This window comes from Chaetura pelagica, unplaced genomic scaffold (genome assembly GCF_000747805.2).
Source record: "Chaetura pelagica isolate M959 unplaced genomic scaffold, ChaPel_1.0 scaffold37, whole genome shotgun sequence".
Taxonomy (NCBI): Eukaryota; Metazoa; Chordata; class Aves; order Apodiformes; family Apodidae; genus Chaetura; species Chaetura pelagica.
This window is the reverse complement of record NW_009954567.1, coordinates 3,487,188-3,512,483: the sequence shown is the minus strand read 5'-3', so window position 1 is coordinate 3,512,483 and position 25,296 is coordinate 3,487,188. Positions and strand designations below refer to the sequence as shown.

Sequence of the window (25,296 nt, the reverse complement as noted above, 5' to 3'; positions counted from 1 at the left end):
GCTGAACTACAAAATGCAGCAGAGTTCCTACTACTTTTTCCTCATTAAATTACCTCCTTTTTTCATACAGTTTATCTGGATTTTCTTTTTCCTTTTTTATTGTTTTGGAACAAAAGAAAAGAAAAGGAAAGCTGCAAGATCAGGTTTATACCTGCTGGAGGTAAAGCAGAGATTTTCTTTTTAAACTAGGATGAAGCGAGCACAGCATGAACTTCTTAGGCAGCAGAATGAATGTTCCTTCCACAGGACACTGCAGGGCAGCATAATGGGAAAAAAGACCCTAAAACTCACTTTTTTTCTCCTCATTACTGCAAGTCCCTATGGCATATGAAAACAAACTGCTAGTAATGAATGCAAAAGTGATTAGAAACAATATACCTCTAAGTTCGGTCAGGATATCAATTTTTTGCTCTAGAATTGCTTCAAGTTGGGTAGAATAAGAATCCACATCATAGTCTACTTCTTCTGTCATCTCAAGAAGAGCTTTTTCTTCTTCCAGCCATCTAATAGATTCCTATATTAAAAAACAAACAAATAACTAAATATATAAGCAAAGTTCCAAAACAAGTTTCAAGACATAAAAACTCAACTCGAACTTTTCTCAAGCTGACCACACTTTTACCGTCTAGTCACCTCAATGTAACATTTCAATCCCAAAATGAAAACATATTCCTTATTCAGCAAAATTGTGCATTTTCAACACTACTTCTTAATTCCAGTGGTCATAAAAGCAACAGGTACCCCAGCTACTCTAGTTCCCTTCAAATTAAGAACATGAGGTGGTTGCAAAGCTAACAGACGCATAGAACAGAACTATGTCACAGTAATGTTCCTGTAGGCAGGTACCAAAGTCAGGCTTCAGTTTATTATGGACTGGCTGTCCATATATGACTATAATCATAGTGTCTTACTGCAGTCAAGGAGCAAAGATAATTCTATCCATAATCAATGCCAGTTTTAAGAGAAGCTGTATGAAAGAGCTATTTATAGCTCACTATTGCATGAGCTAATTCCCTAGACATAGGAGTACTGTGAAGTTTTGTTAAAGCAGCTCTTAGGCCTCTTCGCATTCCTAATATCAAAAAGAAAGAGGAAAAAAATGTCTTGCAGTAAAGAATGCAAAGAGGATCTTTAAGCTTACAGACCCATGCAGAAAATCAGGAGAACTGATCCCATTGGAAATGCTTTGATTTAAAAGAAGAAAGCAGATGATAGTTCTAAACATGCTAGGCCTGAAACACTAAAATTTTTGCCTCTGTGCTCAGTAGTCTAAGTAATATTGAAAGCATAGTCCAAATTCCATATGCATTTTTTGGCTTTCAGGACAGATGGAGCTCACTTTGGAAAAGGATTTACTTCATCTAATGTAAACTTAAGCATCCAAGACACGAAGGAAGACCTGCACTCCTAGAGCACAATTCCTAGGAGGAGCAGTAACCTCCCGCAGAAGGCCAGACACACACACAGAGGCAATAATGTGTTAAACTAATTCAGATTGTCTCTCCAGAAGTCGCAAGCATTAGGACACAAATAAGCCATATGACTTTTATACTTCCTGTGTTTTACTTCAGGGCTAAAATTTTATAATAACTAAATCTTTACATCTCTTGTAAAGTGTGTTATTTAGCATCCTCCTGTATTATGAACACACATCAATGTTCCACTAAGTTGGATACCTAGACCGAAGAGATGTGTGCACTCCCCTACAAGTTTAATGCTCTGCTGTTCTCTTGCAGCAGAGATGCCAAACAGACAGCCTGCCTACAGGCTGCAAGGCTATCAACAGAAGCAACTCGTATGTCCTTCTGAAAACTAGTAATTCATTACTACAACTTATTTTGCGAATGTAAACGGCTCCATGGCACTGACCAGGATTACACTGCACGGACAGTATTCCTTTCCAAGACCCTGACCAATAGCAAGTGAAAACTTTTATGTGTCCTGTAAAAAGGAAGCAAACAGCCCATTAGAAATACGTGTCTCTTCTGGATCTCGGTATCTGAGAGGGAGATGTCACAAAAGTATACTCAGATGAGATACTTGGAGGGAATACTGCGGTATCTTAGAGGGAGATGATCAAACAGAAACGGTGCTGATAAGAGACATTACTATTAATTACCAGCTCTGGCATAGGAATATTAGCATAAATGAGGACTTGAAATTGATCATTTCAACTTGCTGCAACAGACTAGAAAATAAAATTTAGGAATATTTTTTGAGAACAAAACAAAAAAATTACTAGATTTCTGGGAGGATACGGAAATATGCTTTTTTATCATGGGGACAAAGATTAGCAGTCATGGGATCTACCCTTGTCTGTTTGCTACAGCAGGCTTAGCATCATGAAACAATTTAGAAATCTCTGACAGCAAAGGAATGACCAGATGATATCCTACATCTTCAGAACTATGCACTTGCACCAGAAAAACCTGGATTCCTGGATTAGGATAAAACAAAATAGAGCTACAGCTTTTACCTGGAAGACAGCCCTGTGGTCTTCTACTACTTGCTCTTCCATTTCTACCATTTGTGACACAGCTTCATGGAAAGTAAACAGTTGAGGAGAAAATTCCTCTTCCTAAAAACAACAGTTAAGCTTGTTAGTCTGGAATGAACTGTGGCTACAAGAAATACACTGATTGTGAACCATCTCATCACAAAACACAAAAAGAAATATGCCGAAGATAGAGCCTGTCAAAAACAGAATGTAGTATTTCCAATGAGAAAATCTCCAGAAATGAACAGAGAGAGCAATAAGTGCAAAATGTTCACAGAAGTAAATTTAACTCATATTCACTAAAAGCTTCCAGCCATTAATCCTGCTGTATATGGGAAAATGGAGTATTCCACACAAGTTGAAGTAGTAAGAAAAGGAAGTCACATAGGAAGAATGCTAACTTTCCGTAAGTTTTAATGCCTACAGAAAACTCTGTTTCTTCTGCCAGGGCTTTTTGTTGTGCCTGTGACAATAGACAGACAACAATTTAAAGGAAAAAGAGAACAGAAATTGCATTCAATAAGTTTCAGGAAATAAAAATTAAATCAATCCTTTGAAAAACATGTAAAGTAAATGTAAAGTGAGAAATCTAAAATGTACATAGTGATTAACACATTAGAAGAATGCATGAGATAGATTTACAAACTGGAGCAAAGAATGCTTCTTTAGAAATTAACAATTGAAAGGGAAAGCACTAGGCAGTTAGTAATTAATGTTTTAGCAAGACAATATAGTTCCTTATACAATGCCTTTGAAATATTTTTAATTGTATCATAAAGCTTAATTTCATTCCACATAAACAATGAAAAAATATTCAATGACAGGATATCTGGCTGGAAGGACTATCCAGTGGGAAGCTCTAGGAACCACTAGCATGTTCTTATAAAATAGAGTCCTGGAAGCCAGTTACTAAAAAGAGAAATGCAGCAGTCACCACGAAGAGGTGTCAGAGAAGGCACAGTCTTGCAAAAAAATAATTCAGGATAATAAGGATTTTTCTTTTCTGTATTTCATTGGCACTTTCACAAATCGTTTTAATCCCTGTTGAACATTTAAGGAACCAGGACCAGAGGCGATAATCAGCAATGAGGGGAAAATGCCCTTTAGAGATGCCTCTCAGCACCAGAATCCTGCAGCCCAGGGAGACATGCTGGGAACATGATGTGGCTCCAACCCAGACAGGGCACTGTGGGTCCACTCCATGAAAATCAAGATGTTGGGAAAAGGAATGAAGGGTACTCAGACTTCTAAACACAGAGAAAGGCAAACTCACTTGACATGGGTCTTGCATGCAGGGGAAATAATGCTCAGAAATGCAGGAGTGTTACATAAAACAGATGAGTGTCTCAGGATACTTCTAATTGCCTAAAAAACTATGAAGCTATACTGGAAAAAGGCCAGGCTTTTTTCAGTGATGTCCAGTGACAGGACAAGGGGCAACAGGTGCAACCTGGAACACAGGAGGTTCCACACAAAAATAAAAAATCTTCTTTACTGTGAGAGTGACAGAGCACGGGAACAGGCTGCCCAGAGAGGCTGTGGAGTCTCCTTCACTGGAGACATTCAAACCCACCTGGACACATTCCTGTGTGATGTGATCTGGGTGATCCTGCTCTGGCAGGGGGGTTGGACTAGATGATCTTTTGAGGTCCCTTCCAACCTCTAAGATTCTGTGATTCTCTGGAGAAGCACAGACTAAAAAACACCAGAGCCTAGAGCAGACCCTGCCTAGACAGCAAGGAAGAGAAAGAAAAATAAAACATTCTCCTCTGACTCTTCAGGGAACGTTCTGGGGTTTTTTGTAAGGGAATGAACATAATACCATAAGTGAAAAGGTGAAGAGGCATGATGTATTTACTTAATGATCTTGCTCACAAGCTACAAATACGCATTAGTCTGGATTTGTTCTGTCACTGTATTTATCACCATCTCTTTCCATGTAATGCTGTAAACCACTCACGTTTTGCTCACAAAGCAGTTTGAGATCATCTCTCTGAGGAGAGCTCCCAACCGCCCACTGTGTCTCCAAGTCATCAATTTGATTGGAAGCATGGTGTATAGTGGGCCGGCTGTCTCCTGTGGCACTAGGGTCAACTGTCAGCTCCTTCACCCTATGAGCAGAAAATTTAATTTGTAAATTAGTAACTTTCTGTGCAAAAGCGTCAGAACCAAAAAAAATGTTCTATGGGTTTATGGGCAATTAATTTAATAAGGATGATGATGTCATCTTCACAAACTTAATGTCCTTTCAGTGACAAAAATATGTTAGTCTTACTCTTGAAAAGCATGGACCATTGAATTTCAACTACATGAATGTGGATTACAGTCCATCTTCTAGAAACAGACATTTTCTGATTAAAATGTACCTGCAGGGAGCCTACAGGAAAGCTGGGGAGGGACTTCTATAAGGGCACGTAGGGACAGGTCAAGGGGTAATGGTTTTAAACTGGAAGAGAGGAGACTTAGATTAGACATTAGAAAGAAATTCCTGACTCTGAGAGTGGTGAGACACTGGAACAGGTTGCCTGGGAAGTTGTACATGCCCCCTCCCTGGAAGTGTTTAAGGTCAAGGCTGGATGGGGCTCTAAGCAACCTGGTCTAGTGGGAGGTGTCCCTGCCCACAGCAGGGAGGTAAAAACTAGATGCTCTTTGAGGTCCCTTCCAACCCAAGTCATTCTGTGATTCTATGATACTCATTAACAGTGAAGACGGCAAAAGTCTCCAAACCTTCAATATGTACTCCTTAACAATGAGTAGTATTTGATAGAAAAGTTCCTTCTGCACCCTAAACCTGACCATCTTGCTTTCTCTGTGCACACAACTGCACTTTAAAAATGTTAATCAATCACTGCCTCACTAGCTGTTCTAAGCAAATCCACCAAGAATTCTGAAGAAAATAGTAATTTGCTATCAAGTATCTCAGAGCATGAATAGATCCAAAGCTGAAAATATCTTCTAAAATGTTAGGCTCTTGCAGCATGAAAACATTTTAAAAGATTGGTAATGATTCTGAAAAAAAAAATAATCACAGTTAAAATCAAGTTTATTAAATGGACACATGAGAGTCTGCACGTGTAGCAAGTTTTACAACACATTATTCTTTTTTTTTTTAAGGGAAAACCTTTTTTTTTTTTCCAATTAGTACTTATTTACTACAATGGAAACTGTTTTCATTCATCTTCAGAGTGATGAAAAGTTTTAAAAACACGTATATATGAAAATTATTTAGTTTGTTGTTTTATTTTTTTTTCAATTAGATATATTAAAATCATCCTGAACACAGATTTGTCAGATTTGGTCCACTAAATGTACAAAGGTGACATCACCATTTATATTTTTTTAATGTATGAAGGGAACTAGCAAGCCTGGATACAAAGTGTGGATGTTTAAGGAGGGTGAACAAAATACTGGGGAAATGATTGCAGATCATGCAGAACCATCACCTGCCAAACAAAATAAAAAAGCTATGTGTGACTCAAGGCAAGGGGACGAATGAAAGGTTGCTTTGTAAAATTACATAGCCCAAAATAAAACTTAAAAATAAAGATTCCATGTATAGAATGAAGTAGACCTGGTGATTGAAGGAGAAAAGTCGTCATACTCATAGGAAGGAGATAGATCAGAGCGACTGCCACTACCCTGTGAGAAGGGAATGTCCGAAGGACTAATTCCAAATTCCTTTTCTCTGCAGCAGCAAAATACAGCAGCAAATTAAGAGAAAATGTTCTCATAAACACAGTTAAAATGACAACTCTTTGTTTAGCATACTTCTTCAATAGTTTAACCATCAAATTATTTTTATATCAAAAAACAAGTGTGCCAACACATTTAAACCTTCTGCAGACAGTTAAGAGATCTGTAACAAAACTGAACAAAACCAGTGCTGCTAGTTTAGCAGGGAACCATACTAGCTGTGCTCTCAGAAAAGTAATTTCAGCTTTCAGTTTGTGCAGTTAATAAAATTTGCTCTACATTCAATATTCCACTAAATGGCTACTTTTAAAATATCAAACAACTACACATACAGAACACTAAATCCTACTCTGCCCTGTCTTCTACTTACTGCACACACCCTGTCATCCAGCACCTAAAAACTAAATGTACTACAGAAACTATATATTGACAGGAAAAACTAAAATACTACAGAAACACATGCAGCAACTGTAGAGTGACAGGCACGTACTCTGTAACAAAATACAAAACTTAAACAGCAAAGGGAAGACAGATTTTCATCTTAACTATTTAGTACACTATAAATAAAAGTTTAATTAGTTTTGGTCTGTCCTGCCTCCAGAGTCACTTCAGCAATACATATTCTGTAAGAGTAGAAGATCCCACAAGTCTTGATAGACGTACAAAGTCCTTCATTATGTTACTGTAAAGAGGGGAGTAGATGCCTCCTTCTCACCAGGAAGGCAATCACACAGACTGGTCTTAGCGAGGCAATTTGCTACTAGCTCCCTTGATCCAGACACAGAAACATCTGGGTATGGAAAGCAGCAAGCAGTAAGCTTTCCTAGCAGCACTTTGAGCCCAGTTACTGAGTTGCAAGTGGGACACAGCCAAGCAGGAGCAGACATAGCTCTCTCCTGTCCTTCAGTGGGACAAGCAGGCCACTAGATAGCAGCCTCTTCTGGCCAAACCAGGGTTTCTGGTGGCCCAAAGGCTCTTTGTTCTTTGCAGCAAAGCACAGGGAGAATCTTGGGGTCGCCGGTCTGACTGCAGGACCTCATCCCTCCACAGGCATTAAATGAAGAACAGGAGCAGAAGGCACCTTTCACACACTCTGAAGACAGACAAGAACTTTCAGAGAGCCATACATGTTTCAGAGGTGCTGCACCAGCCTCTGGAGGTGCTAATTTATCTAAACTGATTACAAAATTACTGTTGGGTTAACTGACTAGTTACTTAGGGGTCTCAGCTATTTGCCTGAAGTTGGGAAGTATAAAATTTCATATATACCTATGAAAAAGACTGGCAACTGCATGCAATTCCACCAAGAGGATGAAAAAACCCCACATTGCACACAGATATTTCAGCTAACACACCAGGGAACCATGAATACCAACTATCCCTAATTTAGAGATGGTGACTCCACAGCACAGGCACAACTAGTAGGGGCATCTCCCGCAGTCCTTGCAATCCACATTATCCCATGTAATACGCGATATAACAAGAAGAAATAGCCTCAGGTTCTTCCAGGGGAGCTTTAGACTGAGTATTAGGAAAAAATCCTTTACTGAAAGGGTTGTCAGGCATTGGAACAAGCTGCCCAGGGCAGTGGTGGAGTCACCATCCCTAGGATCCCTTTCCCATTTAAAAGACTTAGGAATGTGGTTTAGCGGCAGACTTGTCAGTGCTGGGTTAACGGTTGGATTCGATGATCTTAACGGTCTTTTCCAACCAAAATGATTCTATTATTCTATCCAACTATGGGTAACAGCTTCAATGCAGTTTCTGTTGGTTCTATTGTAATGGTTCTAATTAAATGGGAGCCTCAATCAGTTACTTGGTTTTAATTTTATTAAGAAATGCAAGCACAATAAAATTATTGAAGTAGCTAAAATACAACAACAGTATTCCAAATGCCAGTGGTTAGCAGCTGGTACAACTATAAGCAATAACATTTTCCATACCTATTTGCATATCTCAGTGTATTTAGAGTGTTTTCACATGATGCCATCCCCGGAGAAATTGTAGCGATCTGGGAAAAACAAGCCACACCTTAGTAAATAATTTTGTACATTTTAAAGTATAAATTATTTATTTATTTATTTATTTTATTTCTTTCCAGTTTCATTTGAGATCTTCCACAAAAGCTATTTACTAGGCACAGCTGTACATATACAATGACATCCCAAGGAGAGAGATATCAAGTCAAGGCTTTAATTTAATTTTTTTAACCACAAGTGGAATATTAAAAATTAAGAGAAATTTCAGTCAATTTCCCACATCTCACTGTCTTGGTAACATAATGCGTAGGTGCAAAATTCTGAGTTTGCATTTCTGTAAGTAGAAATCTTAAGGATGCCCAAATAAAACAAGTGACATCAGTGCTTGTATCTGTACTTTCCACCATCTGACCGAAGAATTCTATTTTTCAGACTGATGCAAATGCACATGTATACAATGACAGAATCACCAAGGCTGGAAAAGAGCTTTAAGATCACCAAGCCCAGCCTATGACCTAACACCACCACATCAGCTAGACCATGGCACTAAGTGACACATGCAACCTTTCCTTGAACACATCCAGGGATGGTGCCTCCACCACTTCCCTGGGAAGTCCATTCCAATGTCTAATCACCCTCTCCATGAAGAAGTACTTCCTAATATCCAACCAAAGCCTCCCCTGGAGCAGCTTCAGGCCAGGCTCTCTTGTGTGTTTGCTAGTTGCCTGGAAAAAGACCCCAGCCCCCACCTGACTACAGCCTCCCTTCAGGTAGCTGAAGAGAGTGAGAAGGTCCCCCCTAAGTCTCCTCTTCTCCAGACTAAACAATCCCAGCTCCCTCAGTCTATCCCTATAAGACGTTCCCTCTAGCTGGGCAGTCTGTTCCAGTGCTCTGTCACTCTTACAGTAAAAAAATTTTTTCGGATATTCACCTTGAACCTCCTATGCTCCAATTTACACCCATTACCCCTTGTCCTATCACTGGTCATCACTGAGAAAAGCCTAACTCCGTCCCCCTGACACTCACCCCTTACATATTTGTAAACATTGATGAGGTCACCCCTCAGTCTCCTTTTCTCCAAGCTAAAGAGACCCAGCTCCCTCAGCCTTTCCTCATAAGGGAGATGTTCCACTCCCTTCATCATCTTCGTAGCTCTGCGCTGGACTCTTTCGAGCAGTTCCCTGTCCTTTTTGAACTGAGGGGCCCAGAACTGGACACAATACTCCAGATGTGGCCTCACCAATGCAGAATAGAGGGGGAGGAGAACCTCTCTTGACCTACTAACCACACCCTTTCTAATGCACCCCAGGATGCCATTGGCCTTCTTGGCCACAAGGGCACATTGCTGGCTCATGGTCATCCTCCTGTCTACCAGGACCCCCAGGTCTCTTTCACCTACACTACTCTCCAGCAGGTCAGCCCCCATCGTGTACTGGTACATGGGGTTGTTCTTCCCCAGATGCAAAACTCTACACTTGCCCTTGTTGAATTTCATCAGGTTTCTCCCTGCCCAGCTCTCTAGCCTGTCTAGGTCTCGGTGAATGGCAGCACAGCCTTCTGGTGTGTCAGCCACTCCTCCCAGCTTAGTGTCATCAGCAAACTTGCTGAGGGCACACTCTGTTCCTTCGTCCAGGTCGCTGATTAAAATATTTAATAGTACTTGTCCCAGTACCGACCTCTGAGGGACTCCACTAGTCACACACCTCCAACCAGATTCTGCCCCATTGACTACAACTCTCTGACTCCTTCCTTTCAACCAGTTCCTAATCCACCTCACTACCTGATCACCAAACCCACAGTTGATCAACTTATCTACAAAGATGCTGTGGGCGACGGTGTCAAATACTTTACTGAAATTGAGATAAACCACATCTACCACTCTACCATCATCTATCCACCTAGTCATTTTCTCAGCCTTGTTGCTCTCTTCTGGATCTGCTCCAGCACCTCAATACCCTTCTTGAAGTGAAGGGCCCAGAACTGGACACAGGACTCAAGGTGAGGCCTCACCAGTGCTGTGTACAGGGTGAGAATCACATCCCTACTCCTGCTGGCCACACTACTCCTGATTCATGCCAGGATGTCACTGGCCTTCCAGGCCACAATACACAACTATTCATCCCATCTGTCCCAGCTATTTACCCTCATAACTTGTCTAGAGTATGTTCTGATGCCTTTAATGCCAACTTTAAATCTGTCTGTTATTTAAAGGGTGCAGCTCACCACTGAACTTCCAGTCTAGACCACCTCTTCCAAAATTCCGCACCAACAAACAACACTGTCCTACAGTTAAGACATTATTAAAAACTAACAAACAAACAAACTTTTCAAGCCCAGACTGAGGAGCCTAGGTGCCTAGCTAGAAAACGAGAACAAGCAATAAGAATGTCCTCTAAAAAGTCAGAAGGGAGCAAGTTATCTGAAATGTCTCTGCTGAAGTTCACACTCCCCTTACAGTGTCAGCAGACAAACTTATGTCCAACACATTGCCACTGGAAAGACACCAATTTTAAATATAAGAGCCTAAATTCCCAGTGTCTTCTCTGTTTGTAATTGTTAAACAGTTAACCAAACCAACTTACCATACAGGTACGGGAGTTTTCACCAATGAATGAATCTCTTAGCACCTGAGTAAGTTTACTTGCTCTGAAGGGTGTATGAGGTTTATTTCGGCCTAAGGCTCTAATGCACTCCTGGAAAAACAAACAGGTTTATGTATTTTTATAACATGGGATGAAGACATATAATACAAATACAGTTCAAAATCAGAAAACACATGCCCTAGATATGTTGCTGTCCCCTAAAATATTAAAATTTACCACTAAAAACTGGATTCAAGATGTGTTAGGCTTTTACCTCTCATTAAGCTCAGTTGAGAGGTAGGAACTTAAAATGGACTTAGAAACCTAAAAACTTTGTGACTTTCATAGAAAATGCTTACATCTATTGTATCCAACTACAATAGTCAGTGTTGGTGTTAAATGTCTAGGCTAACAATTATTTCTGATTATCAGCTGCAAAAGACTCAATGATCTATAATCTCCACCAACAGAAGCAGCATGAATGTGCTAACTCTATTAATTAAAACCAGTAGTGTTGATTCCTGGCTCTACCCCTGACTTTCTTAACAGCTCAGAAGAAAACAAAATTTCTGAATTCTTCCACAGATCACAAACCTAGTAAGTATGGCTCTCTAATGATGCATTCAGAATTAGAAGATACTTGAAAATACAAGTTCTCTCTCTTTTAAAATATTCTTCATATATAAAAAAAAAGGGATAAGGTCTCCTCTTTCACCCACAAGGGTATGGGGCAAAACTAATATTTGCAGTTGCTTGGAGAGTGAGAAATACTGTATAGATGTAAATATTAAGAAATTACTATAGAAGTTACAGCAGCAACTAAGTAAGTACAACAGTGCAAACCAAGACCACACAAATCTAAATACAACTCCTGCCCACTTAAGAGGTCTGACATCAGCTGATGAATTACTTCTTATGCAAAGAAAGTTTAAATTTAAAATTCTGTGTCGTTGTCATATTTAGATTTTGATCATTTATGCTAGATTCTGCCTTAGCACTGTGTAAACAGACATCAATTCAGATGCACGGCTTCCTTCCCACAATTTTAACATGTCTACACACAACTTCTTGAAACAACCATACTCCAAAAGCTTTTCAAATCAGAGCTTTCCTTTGAAGCAGCATTAACAGAGAGAATGGCTTTTGTGTTACTTGGAAGAGTTGTACAGTAGTTCAGCTAATCCTCCAGATGCAGCCATATCCTTGTGGCCTTTTGAAATTCCCTAGAAATAGCTTCTTTCAAAAGCCAGGCTAGAAATTGTGGGGTGATCACCCAAGAAAGCATTGCAACCATGAACAGCATAAAACAGAACTAAAAATGGGCTCAGAAAAAATCTGCCATGTTACAGAACAGAATAAACACAAGGGCAAGGTGGCTTTAACTAAAGTTAACCAAACAGGTTAAGACTGGACTGATTCACAGGAGTAAATAGCAAATCCTGGATTAGCACCAAAGAGCTCTCCTCAGAACATACCAGTTTAATTTGAACTTGACAATAAAATCAAGAGTCTTGACTACAAATGGAAAAAGTTTGTAGTATTTTTGGGAATAGATGAAAAACAAGTTATTGAGAAACTTTTATCTTCTTTTACAGCTGTTTAGACCTCTGCAAGACCTGCACTTATTTATAATTCCCCTCCCCCATGTAATTTAGTTCACAATCACTAGTAGAGCAGCAACAGAACCTTTCATGATAATTAAAAAGACAAGTTGTGTGAAAACAAATTAAGTATGTTGTATGCATACTGCACTGAAGGCACTAGCCAGTACAAAATCAACAAGTAAACTGAAAACACCAAAACAAAAGCCAACCCAAACCCAAATCAGCTTTATTTGATTACATTTGGAAACCAGTGATAACATCAACACAATGTTGCTTGCATTATTTATTTTGATGATAAATCAAAACCAGCTACAGTTTTGGACCTGATGCTTTCAATTTTTCAACATGCCATAGAACTCTGTGTGCCATGTTACAAATTAGAATTTTGTGGTTTGTTGTGCAATCTGCTTAGAGTCTTCTCCCATCTTATATTGGGGATAAAAAAATAAGCATAGTGATTTTTTGGTTCAGATTCTTTATATAAAGCTACAGTGCCACTGGTGAGAGTAGTAAACCTAAGAAAAACCAACCAACAACAGAGGCAAGTTTTGAGACAATCAAAACTACTGTTACCCCAGATGGGACCAAAGAAATCACTTTCCCTATTTAGACTGAACCTCTTTCAAGTATTATAAAACAAAACAAAAAAAAAGGCATATGACTATTTAAATAATATTGTCCTGGATTAATGTATGAAAATCAGTAAAGTCACTGTATGAGACAATTTGCTACAAAGAACAGCAGTGAAAAATGGATTCAAACTTTCAAGAGCTACTTCAATCATTTGTTAGTTCCTTCTGGATATGTTGCAGCTGTGTGGTTTTAATGAATTAATTAGCAGCAGTAAATAAGTATGTCATAAAGGTTAACTTCATTTTTTATTGAAAAAATAAAAGAAATACTCCTGTCTGTAAGAATATTTCCAGTTAGTATTTCAGACTATGAATAACAAAGCAAGTAATCTGACCTCCCACTTTAGATATGGACCAGAAGTCTTAAAATTCAACCATGGGGATTTTTTGTTGAGGCAGTTTTTGTTGTGCTTTTTTTTCAAAATGACATTCAAGTTGATAGCACAATATGCCTGCAATGTTTCTACTTGGTAATCAGCAAGTGTTCCTTCAGGCATTTAAAAGAAAAAATCAATACTTTATTTTACGTGTCACATCAGAAGACAATGTAGACAAGCAAAGCCTGTGAAAACACTCATTTTAATAGCCATTGCTACTGTATGAAGAAGGCTTCCACCTACTCAAAGGCAATGAAATTGTTAATTTCAGTTACCTTAAGTGCTAAAAGGCTCTTGTTAATTTCCGCACCTTCCAGTCGTGTCTGCCTGTCTGCACTGGACGTATCTGCTCCTCTTTCATTGCCAGCCAAATCAATCAGAGAAAATTTACCGTGCAATTTCCCTTTCCTTCTGAGAATAATCTGAAAGACTGCATGGCTTCGAGATGAGTGTGCATTTGCAGATGTCTGACCAGATGTCCTTAAAGAAAACAGAGGGGAAGGACTTATGAATAGAAGGACCATACATGTTAAACACATGAACCTCAGAGCGTTAGTCTTTTCAGGACAGTGTTCTGTATTTTCTTACATGTGTTGACAGCACGTCTAAAGTTCTTCTGGATGCTAGAGATACAACCCTAATAATTGTATGTACATAGTACAATCATACCTCTTTCTCCATGTCTTCAAACAGAAATGGAAGTAACATTTTATCTCCCTTTTAAAAGCAAGCATAATCAGATCTTCAAAGATTTCAGTATATCGAAGAGCTTACATGTAAAATGCTGATGGTATTTTTATCTGGTCAGGTAACAGACTATCCACAAAGCTAATTTTAAAAAAAGTGATGCTGTATCATAAAAAAAATTCAACGCTTAACCTCTGTCACTACAGATCAAGGCCTTTTAGAGCTGAAGATTCTGGCAGTATTCCAGATTATAAATTATGTGAATTTAAGTCAGTAAGCTGGTTACATAATGCACATAGTTCACATCCTGTAAAAAAAAAAAAAAAAAAAAAAAAAATCGGTTCTCATTTCTCTCTAGGAGACAGAGAAATTCTAAACATCTTTATTCAAAAGGCAGGAAGATTTCTTACTTGCAGCCGACAGCACCAAAAAAAATCCACTGCATATTAAAAAGTCATCATTATGAAGAGACCCCAAAAAAGTCTTGCTCTAGTTCTTTAATATACAATGAAAAAAGGTGGAAGCTATGAGAAATACCTGCAGCTGTTGCCTACTTCAATAAGCTTAAGAACATCTTCAACGCATTTGACCTCCCGTTCCTGTAATCCCACGACCTGGACTTGCTGTTTACCATCTTCTAACACTCTTAATTTTGTCTTCCTGTTCAACAAGTCAAAAACCTTTGGGAGGGGAGGAACACAAAACAGTTAAAGAGAAGTTTTAGAAGACACTTTTGTTTCAAATCCCATCTCAAAGGGTTCCATGAAAAACTAACTGGAAGGGAAGTGTGAAGAATTAATTGAAAAAAAGCTTTTAATACAAAAGGGAAAAAAATATTTTACATGTCAAGTTCAAAATCTCATTTGTGAAATTCCAACCACTTCCTCAGAGAAAGATCAGGTACTTACCTTACCACTGTATATCTCAAAAAATGTTGCATAAACTTGAAGTTCTAACTTCTTATAGTTTGGCTTCTTTAGCATTAAGAAGACATCTCGAGCTGTGAATACATTTCCAGAATAAAAATAAACCTCCTTATTTATTTTCCTTCGGTGAAAACTATAGTCTATTTTACAGCACCTCTTATATTTTGCAAGTATAATACATAGGGCCAGTCAATCAAGTCTAAAACACTGCAGTTTAAACTGGCACATTATATCAGAAGATGCAGAAGACCGCAAAATTACAAATTTAATCAATCATCCATTATATTATTAATTTAGGTAAGTAATCTATATATACATTTACTTTACTTTGTAAAGACTACACATCTAGGAACTACTTTTGATGTTACCAAAGCTCCAACATATGGCAATTTATGTAGATTCTAATGTTGGTATGACAGGGAGTAGAAGAACTCACTGATCTCACCTATTTCCCAAAAAGCCAACAGACCAATAAAGACTCACCTGCAAGTGCATATATCCCCTTAGAACAATCCTGGTTCTTTCCCGAAAAGTCACCTCCCATAGTCTTGATGTAAGAAAAAAAATAAAAAGGAAAAAAAAACAAACTATAAAGATCGCAGAACTCTAACTTATGAATCTGTTACTTACTATAATTTCTCTAAGTGCATAATAACATAAAAAGAAGTGTATTACTGGCATACAGAAAAAATACTTACGTGGGTTTTTCCACTGCCTGTTTGTCCATATGCAAAACAAGTGGCCATTCCTCTCTCAAATATAGTCTCCACTAATGGTCGAGCAGTAAACCTTAAATGCAAAAACCAACAGTACTTGAGAAACTGAGTTACTTAAAGATCCCACTGCTAAATGATGCTATGGCTTTTAAGGCCAGAAGTGAAAAAGCTGGTCCTGTCTTTGAATGTCCAAAGGATATCTCCACATTAATTCCTGAATTAAAGAGACTACCAGCTGTTAAGATATAAAAATATCCTAATAAATGAAATAAAAGCTACAAGGTGTCGCCTATTTCTTTTACAATAGTTTTGCATTTTAAAGTTTAAGAAAAATAATGTCCTTGTTTTAATGGTACAACACAGCACAGCTTACTGCATGGGAGTCTGGAGCTGCCTAAAGAAGACAGCATTAAAAGACATGAAAGTAGGACAGTGGAGCATATAAATACTTAGGTTTTGCCAATACTAAAATTCTACTTTAGTTTAATTTTGGGGGTTTTCTTCTTCCCAAATCAGTATTACTTGATGCATCAAAAATATTATCTCAAACATTATTTTTCTATTTTAGACAATTAATTTTAACTGCAATAAACACAGTTATTGCTCCCACTTCAGCTGCTTATCACCATTCTTTCATGAAAAACTCCAAAAGCAAAATGCAGCCTAATGGAGGGTTACCAATGGAGGTAAGAGTCGTTCTGCAGCAGTCATTCTAAACCTTCTTCCAGGTGTTTATGCATGAAGTACTGTTAAGTGACAGAAAGAGGGACTGTTGTTCACAGACAAGCTGAAGTGTTACAATCTCCATTCATTCCACTTTGGAACAAACACAAGATTGCTTACAAAAATAACCTGGGTAACAGAGAGCAACCAAGGGCTATGCAAAAATCTAAATTTACTGAACCTTGAGTTTTCATTGAAAATATACCATATTATTCATAATCAGTCTTAGTCTTCATTTTTTCCTTCCTCTACACATACACTTCCTTTGTCCTAGAAACAATAATCCCGTATTTTTTTATTTTTTATATATGAAATACAAAATTTCAAGAAGCCTATATCCACCTAAGAAGCACACTCCATTATCTCTGTTGAACCGAGTTTGAAATTCTTTTCTTTGCCAATTTATGAAAAGGTGACTTCATATCTATTTTAAAGTAGGGCGAAAGACAAATGCATCTAGAAGTTTTCATAAAACATTATACAACTCCAAATGGTACAATGCCAAAACAGTCCAACTTTACTTTTACTAGAACCTTTATTTGCAATCTTTATCTTTCAGAAATGAAAATTCTGGTTCTCCTTTAAAATGCAAAAGGCATACCCATTCAAACTAGTGCATGTTTTTAATACTAATAAAAACTCGCAACTCAGTTTTCCAGCTCATGGATTCAGAAATACAGCTTAAGCAAAATAATAATAAATAACAATAATAATAACAACAGCAACAACAATCATGAGTAGCAGTTTTTTTCCTTCAAACTGAAGAACATTTTTCAGTATAGCAATACAGTAATTTTAGCATACTGGAGAAAACTGCAGTAACTTGCCACACATTTTTTTTTTCCCCAGTTGTGACCTAACATTCTAGTGACAGCAGATGAAGATACCTAGATTGCTCTTACTTTTATTATTACAGGAGGCCTTGAAGCAGACTGCCCTTCAAGTAATCATTATTAAGAAAGAAAGGCCTGTGCTGCTACAGAGACTAGAGATTTACTGTTTCAGTATGAATATAAAACCGCCTTTCGGTATCTTCCTGTATTACCATTAATGTGGTAAAAATTGCCCAGAGGAATTAAAAAATGTAACAATATTGTATGCAAAAACCACCCCTCACATTTAAACACTATGCTCACAAAGATGAACAGTAGCAAGGAGAATTTATTTTTAAGTAGATCTATTGCAAGAGGCAAGCATCACCAGCAAGATCAACCTCCTGCAGCTCTTCTGTACTGAGAAAGGAAAGATGCTGCCAATAGACAATGATTAGGGACAGATACCTACAAAGGCACAGGTTTTCTAAGTCTTCTCCTAGCATAAACTAACAGACTATACAGATATTCTTCTGCTCCTAATTATACCAAGCATAAGGAAAAAGGTTTAATTTTTAAGGTCTCATAATAATTATTTTACCATTAATTTTCTGTTACCCACTGACAGGATGTCAGCATCCAGTATCAATCAGGATATGATGCTAATGTTCACTTCCTTGTTGGATCCAAAACAAGAATTAAGATATTCTCTGTCACTATACCTTAAGGTTATGGGAAGCACTTTCCAAGCATAAGGAAAACGATTGTCATTAAATTCCCTTCTAATATAAATATTCTTTGCAAAAAGCTTCATCGGACTTTAGACTGTATATCAAGGTTATGACTTCCCATAGTACCTAACTTTGCCAGCTATTGTATCTACTCCATTCAGTGACTAGTACAAGGTAACCAGCTACTTCTAAACATGTTTTTAAAAGCAGTGTGTGCATTATTCTGTGCCAGTTGTGGAACAGAAGAATAAAGGAGAAAATGGAGATCCAATATCTTGGGGCTGAAAGTAGATGCGTGTTTGTTGCTGTTGTTTTCCAAATTGGAAATATTCAGCATTTTGAGCAAGACAAGTTAGCTCCATGCACCCCTGTGTCACATCAGTCAGATTGCTTCCAGCAGCCAAGCTAGCTCGGGTATCTCAGCAATACAGCAGTATAACCTCTCTCGCTTTCTTTGTACTCTTTCTCCACTCTCTCCTGATTTGTTTCCATCTGCTAAATATCTTATATTCAAACTGAAAACTCTCTGGGGCCAGGGATGGGCCTGTCCTTTTCTTCTAACTTCCCTGAAGACCAAAAGGCATGACTCAGGTTCCTCAGGTGCTGCACACACACTCATTAACAAAAAAACAAAACCCTTAGGCAAATGGAGAGTTAATGAAGTTGTTCAGATACTCAGCAGCAGAGCAGGCAGGAAATACATGCTAGTGCCTGGAAAACAGCAGGGCTTGGAGGAAGACAGAGCAGGACTGAATTCAGCAGAGGTGGAGATAATATTGCAGGTGAAAAATTCAGGACAAATAGTTAAAAAAAAGTAAACAGGCAAAAGAATGGAGGCAGAAATATACAATCCAGTAACACAGAGAACAGAAGTCCATGGCCAAGGTAAAACCACAGTTATTGACACTGGAGATAACTGAGAAAAAAGATTAACAAATAAAGCATATACACATACCTGTAAACCATTTCATTGGGAGCCGTGTCATCAAAGGCATAATCAAAACGAAAAGTTTGGTTTTCTAGGTACCTCGTTAAGTCCACCTTTTGTTTTGGTTCATGTACCATCACAACATCTTTACTAGGAATTGTTATTACATCAAGGTCTTTCATTACATTTTCTATAAAGTAAGTGAAATATATATATGTTTAAATAGCAACACATCATTATTTTTTACATTTTTTAATAGTTTACACTCAAAACATCTCAGATAACACAGCTCCTCAAAGTAACAACACTGAAATGGATCTGGACTTCTGATACTGAGATAGTAATCCATGACATAAGAGATTTCATTTTGGAAGTCTGTCATGCTATCCTACCAATCACTAGACATATTTAAAAAAAAAAAAAAAGAGGTGGTACAAAGCTGTTAAGAAACAGTAAGGTCAGTAATTACAACACTATCACTGTAGCTTGTCTTGCATTCTGTAAGAACATCGATGGAGTTGGCTTCTATTTCCTCAGGGCTTCTATAGTGTTTTACAGATTACTGCTGTACCCAGTGAGTTTTTATAAGTAACTTCTCTACTGGAGAAACTGGACACTGAAGTCCTATAATGCTTGTACTGTACAACTTAAAACCACAAATAAATTAATGTCCTTACGATAATCTGCTTTATTTTAAAATTTTGTCTTTTTATTTTCTCTAAATCCTTAACATTAGTCACTTGTTCACAGCTTTCAAACAGAAAAAAAATATTATTTAATTCTACTAATACATTTTTATTTGAGTATTGCCCCTGCAACCTAAAGCATAAATCTTTAACATAGAATTTTAAAAGAAAAATCCTTTCTAAAAATTACCTTGTACACTGAAAATGCTAACAATCCTTCCTATCACTGGGAATGAACAAAAGCCATCTAGATGCAACTTCAGTACTGTGTTCCTAGGTTACCATTACTAAACAGCACTACAGTTTATTGCTAATTGATGTATGGTATATGAGTCAGCAAAACAGAAGGCGCAGTGTTGCATGATATGCACAAAAATAAAGATCCTTTGTGTGTAGTCAGGATCCTAATGTGTCCTACTTGCACTTCCATGTAAAATTTCTTCTTGCATGGAGTTCAAGAATTTGATGTGGCTCTATACAGTCAGATAGAAATCTTTTCATCAGTTAACATGTTAATCAAGCAGTACAATAGTTACCATTGCATGACATTATATACTACAGAAATATGCATTCAAGTCAATATATAACACATTTTTCAACTGCACTGCATTAAAATAAAAAGCAGTTATACTGCAGTAATCATAGAGATGAAAGAATGAACAGTATTGAAAAGAGATATACAAAGGTCATCTTACTGTAGTAAAAGCTCTTTAGTTTAAGTAGTCAAAGCTGATTTTTCTTAAGTGATTGTTTGGAATACGACACTTACCTGCTCTCAGCTATTTGTTATGACGACCTCTATTCCTTACTGAATAAATTTTGGTATAGTGTCTCTGAAACCCACCATTTCTCAATTATAAATACATGTGACTGAAAGAAAATCTGAAAATCTTGATCTGAACACCTACTTCCTGCAAAGTCAATCCACAGAAAGATTGATGCTGAGAACACCTAAAGGTTTTGGTGATTGTGTTTGTAAGACTGAGAAACTATTTTCATTTTTTGTTTTCAGGGGATTACACACTAGTATCTTTCATTCTTTTATATTCTTCAATTTTCAACTGTGGCTTGAGAAATACTGTATCTTGTGAAGTGTGTGTTTTTAGAAGATTGTATCATCCAGGTACTAGATTATCTGTGGTTCATGCCCTGCATAGACTACTTCATTAATAACTTTTTACTATAGCTTATTCTAAAAAATGCAAAATAACTTTAGTGACAACCTCATTTTTATATCAGACACCCACATTCTTACAAAAATACCTCAGAACTATTTTTTAATAGCTCCAAACCATGAACACTTAAGATAACAAACTTCCACAAAATCAAATCCTAATTCTGAATCCCAGCTCATGCCCCATGCCAGCTTGCTCTCATTTACTATTATTTGAATTTGTCTACCTTCAGTACAGATAGAAGGTGATGTTTCATCTAAATGTTTCAGATTTTCAAGTCATATTTTATTAAAGATAATCACCAACTGTGAAAAAGACATTCAACTGCTACCAGACTTGTATGCTGAATGCCCTTATTAAATATAAATGTGCAAAATAGTTTCAATCAACCAATTTTTTGAGATTATGCATTATTTTCAGTTCAACAAAAGAAAATAATGGAGGTAAAAATGAAGGGAAAAAAAAGTTGTGGAAGTAGCAACATGGAGGGGGGAAAAAAAAAAAAAGAAAAAAACTAAGTATATACTGGTATCAACATATGTTTTCCCTTTCCCATACAGTTCTCCTGCTTTTCTCTGGAGATGCTCCACAGAATTCTCAGTGTGTAGTTCTTACAGTACAAAAATAATAAATTCATCCTGTGTTGTTCCATGTCAGAACTATGTTCTGTGAGTCCTTTAGCTAAACAAAATGTAGCAGAAAGAGAAAAAAAGAAGCACCTTACAAAACAGAAGTCAGCTTACTTAAATATTGGATTCAGACTGGCTGCAATCCAGAATTTGTGTTCTTAATTGGAAGAACTTAATTGGAAGGTTGGTATTTAACTGGAGCTGAAAATATAAACTTTTTTTTTTTTTTTCTGAGAATACAGACTTCAGTCTGATGAGCAGGCAGTAAGAAAAAAAGTTGTTATACTAATAATACATAGGAAGAAGTCACTAGGGAGTCATTCCAGAATCTAGTAGTTTTTCAGTGGCATTTCACATGCCTTAGGGTATCTTGACCAGTCCTAGGCAGGAACTCTAGGGTACACAAGTCTCCAGTTTCTCTGTAATCCATTAGCCTTGCAAGGATGTCTACAACATGATTGGTAATCTAACATGTCATAAGATACCAGCATTTTAGCAGCTGAATTGCTCCTCTGACATCTGGTTCAAGACCCCTTGAAAGTAAGAAAATGTACAAATAAATGTAACAAAAGGTGTAGGAAAGTTTTTATTGGGTAGGTCTCTGCTCAGGACATGATGTAAATGGTAGTTTAAAAGAATGGTGATCCTAACACAATGTAAGAATATTGAAGAAAGGACAGTAAAATTAATTCCCTGATCAACTAACTACATCCTGCATGACCTTGGAAAAAAAAAGCAGTCTCTCTGCCCCTCAGCTCCTATTCCATGAAATGGTAACAGTTAAACTGCTTTTCTCTCCATCTTTATCCAGGGTACGTTGAGTCTTTGAAATTATCTGGGTACATCACACATATTGTGTCATACAATGTTTCACCTTTCATCAGTACTTCTAGATCTTTTTAAATACAAATAATACTACTAACAGAAACAGCTTTTCAGAGAAATCTTTACCAAAGTCGTAAGTGGTCATACCTTTTTTATTGAGTGGTCGTTTTCGTACACAAACACATATTCTGTGCTCATCAATCTGCAAAAGAAACAGTCTTTCAGTGAACTATACCCCAATTTCAGTTATACTGTATTTTACTTCCATTCTTGACTCACTTAGTGAATCACTTAAGCAAAGAGAAATTTCCGAGACAGTCATCTGAACACGTGAAAGCCCCTTGTGTGTGCACAACAGCCAAGAACCCAAAAGGAAGAACCACACATTATTTGGTGGCCTTCTACAATAGAGCTACAGAGTTGATGGATAAGGGAAGAACAACTGACATGATCTACCTGGACTTGTGCTAAATATTTGACACTGTCCCATACAACATGGCTGTCTCTAAATTGGATAACCATGGACGTGACAGGTGGACCACCTGGTAGATAAGGAATTTGCTGACTGGTTGCACTCAAGGAGTTGTGGCAAACGGCTCAAGGTCCAAGTGAAGACCACTGGCGAGTGGCCTTCCCTGGGGTTCAGTACTGGGACAGGTGCTGTTTAACATCTTTGTCAGAGAGTGGGATCAAGTTCATGAAGTTCAAGACCAAATGCAAGGTCCTGCACCTGAGTCAGGGCAATCCCAAGCACAAATATGGGCTGGGTGGAGAATGGATTACAGCAGCCCTGAGGAGAAGGATTTCGGGGTGTTGGTGGATGAAAAGCTGGACATGAGCAAGCAACGTGCGCTTGCAGCACAGAAAGCCAATTGTATCCTGGGCTGCATCAAAATAAGTATGGTCAGCAGACCAAAGGAAGTGATTCTGCTCCTCTAACCCACTCTTATGATACCCCACCTGGAGTACTGTGTTCAGGTCTGGCACCCCCAACAGAAAAAGGACATAAACCTGTTGGAGACAGGCCATAGGAAGGCAACAAAGATGATCAGAGGGCTGAAGCACCTCTTCTGTGAAGATGGGATGGGAGAGTTGGGGTTGTTCAACCTGGAGAAGGTTCCAGGGACATCTTACAGCAGCCTTCTAGCACCTGCAGAGGACCTACAGGAAAGCTGAGGAGGGACTTCTTACAAGGGCAGCTAGCGATAAGACAAGGGTTAGCAGTTTCAAACTGAAAGGGGAGATTTAGTTTAGACATTAGCAAGAAAATCTTCATTTTGAGGATGGTAAGACACAGGAACAGGTTGCCTGGAGAAGTTGTGGATTCCCTATCCCTGGAAGTGTTCAAAGCCAGGCTGAGTGGGGCTTAGAGCAATTGTGGTCTAGTGGAAGGTATCTCTGGCCCATGCAGAGGGGTTGAAACTAGATCATCTTAAAGGTACCTTCCAACTCGACCATTCTGTGATTCTACCATTAACAAAATTCCCTGCAGACAGTGATCTAATCCTGTATAGTACCAGGTACACCTTGGAACACTGCAAGCAAATCCAGCTCCAACAGGGGAGATAAATTGTTGACAGAAATTATCACAATATCTGATTTCCACAGGGATCTGATAATCTCCATCATTTAAGGGAGTTCATCTGACTTCTCTACAAATCAAAGGCCCACATCACCTTCAGAGATCAAATATTAATCTTTATATTCGGTAACATTTTTCTGAGAAGCTTAATGGCTTTGTGTGCACATCCCCTAGCATCCCAGGAAAACAAAAATACAGAGGCTAAGTGACTACCTACTACATATTTGTATTATTTTGTAGTCGAAAGATACTTAAATAATGTAACAACTAAAAATAATTTAGTCATCTGGGATTTTCAATAACTACTAATTTCAGTATCATCATCTCAGATTACTAAGACAAAAAAGAGTACTAACACATGTTAAACTACTTATTTTTCCTGTTTACAGACAAAAGTATACATTGAAAAAAAAATTGAAACACAGGAAAAATACAGAAGGATAAAAAAATTCCATGTTCCTTCAGTACTTACAGGATCTGCAGTTGTCAGTGGTCTATAATCCAAACTTGCCCTGAAATCTCTTATCATACACATAATCTCATAATTGGGATTTGTAGCATCAACATCCTAAGGAAGTAAGCAACAACATTTTATATATAATTTTCTTCCTGAAACAGACTAATTTTAGTAACTTCTGTCATTTTTATAGGAAAATATACATTAAATGAATTTTTTTTCTTCAAATCAACAGAAATGTCTCAAATGAAAGTTTAATGCACTTTTCCATTTGGATGTCATTAACATGCTGATCATAAAGCAAAATAATTATATGCCTTCTATTTCATGTCTTTAGTCAGCAAGTAATATAAAATACTTTTTAACTGAAGAATCACTAACAGCCTACTTAAGAAAGAGAAATTACTCCCACCTTTCACAATCATAAATGCCCCCAAAGCCAGAACATAAGGCATATCCAGTCAACACTTCTTGATCTGAGGCAAGGTGGTCCAAGGGATGAATGGATACACAAAACACTCTGGAGAGGATAGTGCAGGCTCCCCAGCTATTCTAAACAAACCCTGATGCATCCCAGTTGGTTAAAGGAGGATCATCTTACCACTGGCCCTGAGTTAACTCCTACAGTTACCTGGGTTGCATAAGAGGCCATCCAGGGAGCTCCTGAGTCTGAGTCTACTGTGAGATCAGCTGGTTCTCTGATAAATGGCTGAAATGTCTTTCCCATCACTTCTCCCCACAACTGTCATTTTTCATACTATTTCAGGATGCACTGCTGACACATGGTATAGCCAGCTCTGCTGCTCAGACCTTACTATGCTTTGCATGGATCCCCACAAATTATATAAAACTCCCTTAGGATCACAGCTGACAGTGGAAACAGAATAGGCACTCTTAGGAAGCACTGCACGGAGGTTAATGAGGTGAAGTGGAGCATGTGCACCTGTGGCACAGCTGGTCCTCACCTTACATAAAACCACCCTGGTAATCAGAAGCTGACCACACCTTGACGACGTTCACCCTGCCTACAGTGAACCAAAACTGTAAGTCCATAA

The 25,296-nt window shown here is 37.9% G+C and overlaps 1 protein-coding gene across 3 annotated transcripts in view; it reads right to left on the bottom strand.

Moving 5' to 3' along the window:
• KIF2A (kinesin heavy chain member 2A) overlaps positions 1 to 25,296 on the bottom strand; it is a 33,360-nt gene that overhangs the window by 1,596 nt on the left and 6,468 nt on the right. For 2 of the 3 annotated variants that reach the window (XM_010005359.1, XM_010005360.1), the window contains exons 6-18: positions 24,257 to 24,352; positions 22,350 to 22,404; positions 18,915 to 19,077; positions 15,676 to 15,766; positions 15,461 to 15,524; positions 14,960 to 15,051; positions 14,589 to 14,731; positions 13,640 to 13,844; positions 10,752 to 10,862; positions 8,134 to 8,201; positions 4,458 to 4,608; positions 2,477 to 2,578; positions 379 to 514 (exon numbers count right to left, since the gene is read on the bottom strand). In XM_010005359.1, the coding sequence (XP_010003661.1) occupies positions 379 to 514; positions 2,477 to 2,578; positions 4,458 to 4,608; positions 8,134 to 8,201; positions 10,752 to 10,862; positions 13,640 to 13,844; positions 14,589 to 14,731; positions 14,960 to 15,051; positions 15,461 to 15,524; positions 15,676 to 15,766; positions 18,915 to 19,077; positions 22,350 to 22,404; positions 24,257 to 24,352 (1,477 nt within the window). Of the gene's footprint in view, positions 1 to 378; positions 515 to 2,476; positions 2,579 to 4,457; positions 4,609 to 6,068; positions 6,183 to 8,133; positions 8,202 to 10,751; positions 10,863 to 13,639; positions 13,845 to 14,588; positions 14,732 to 14,959; positions 15,052 to 15,460; positions 15,525 to 15,675; positions 15,767 to 18,914; positions 19,078 to 22,349; positions 22,405 to 24,256; positions 24,353 to 25,296 lie in introns of all 3 variants that reach the window. The other variant, XM_010005358.1, reaches the window with a different exon arrangement.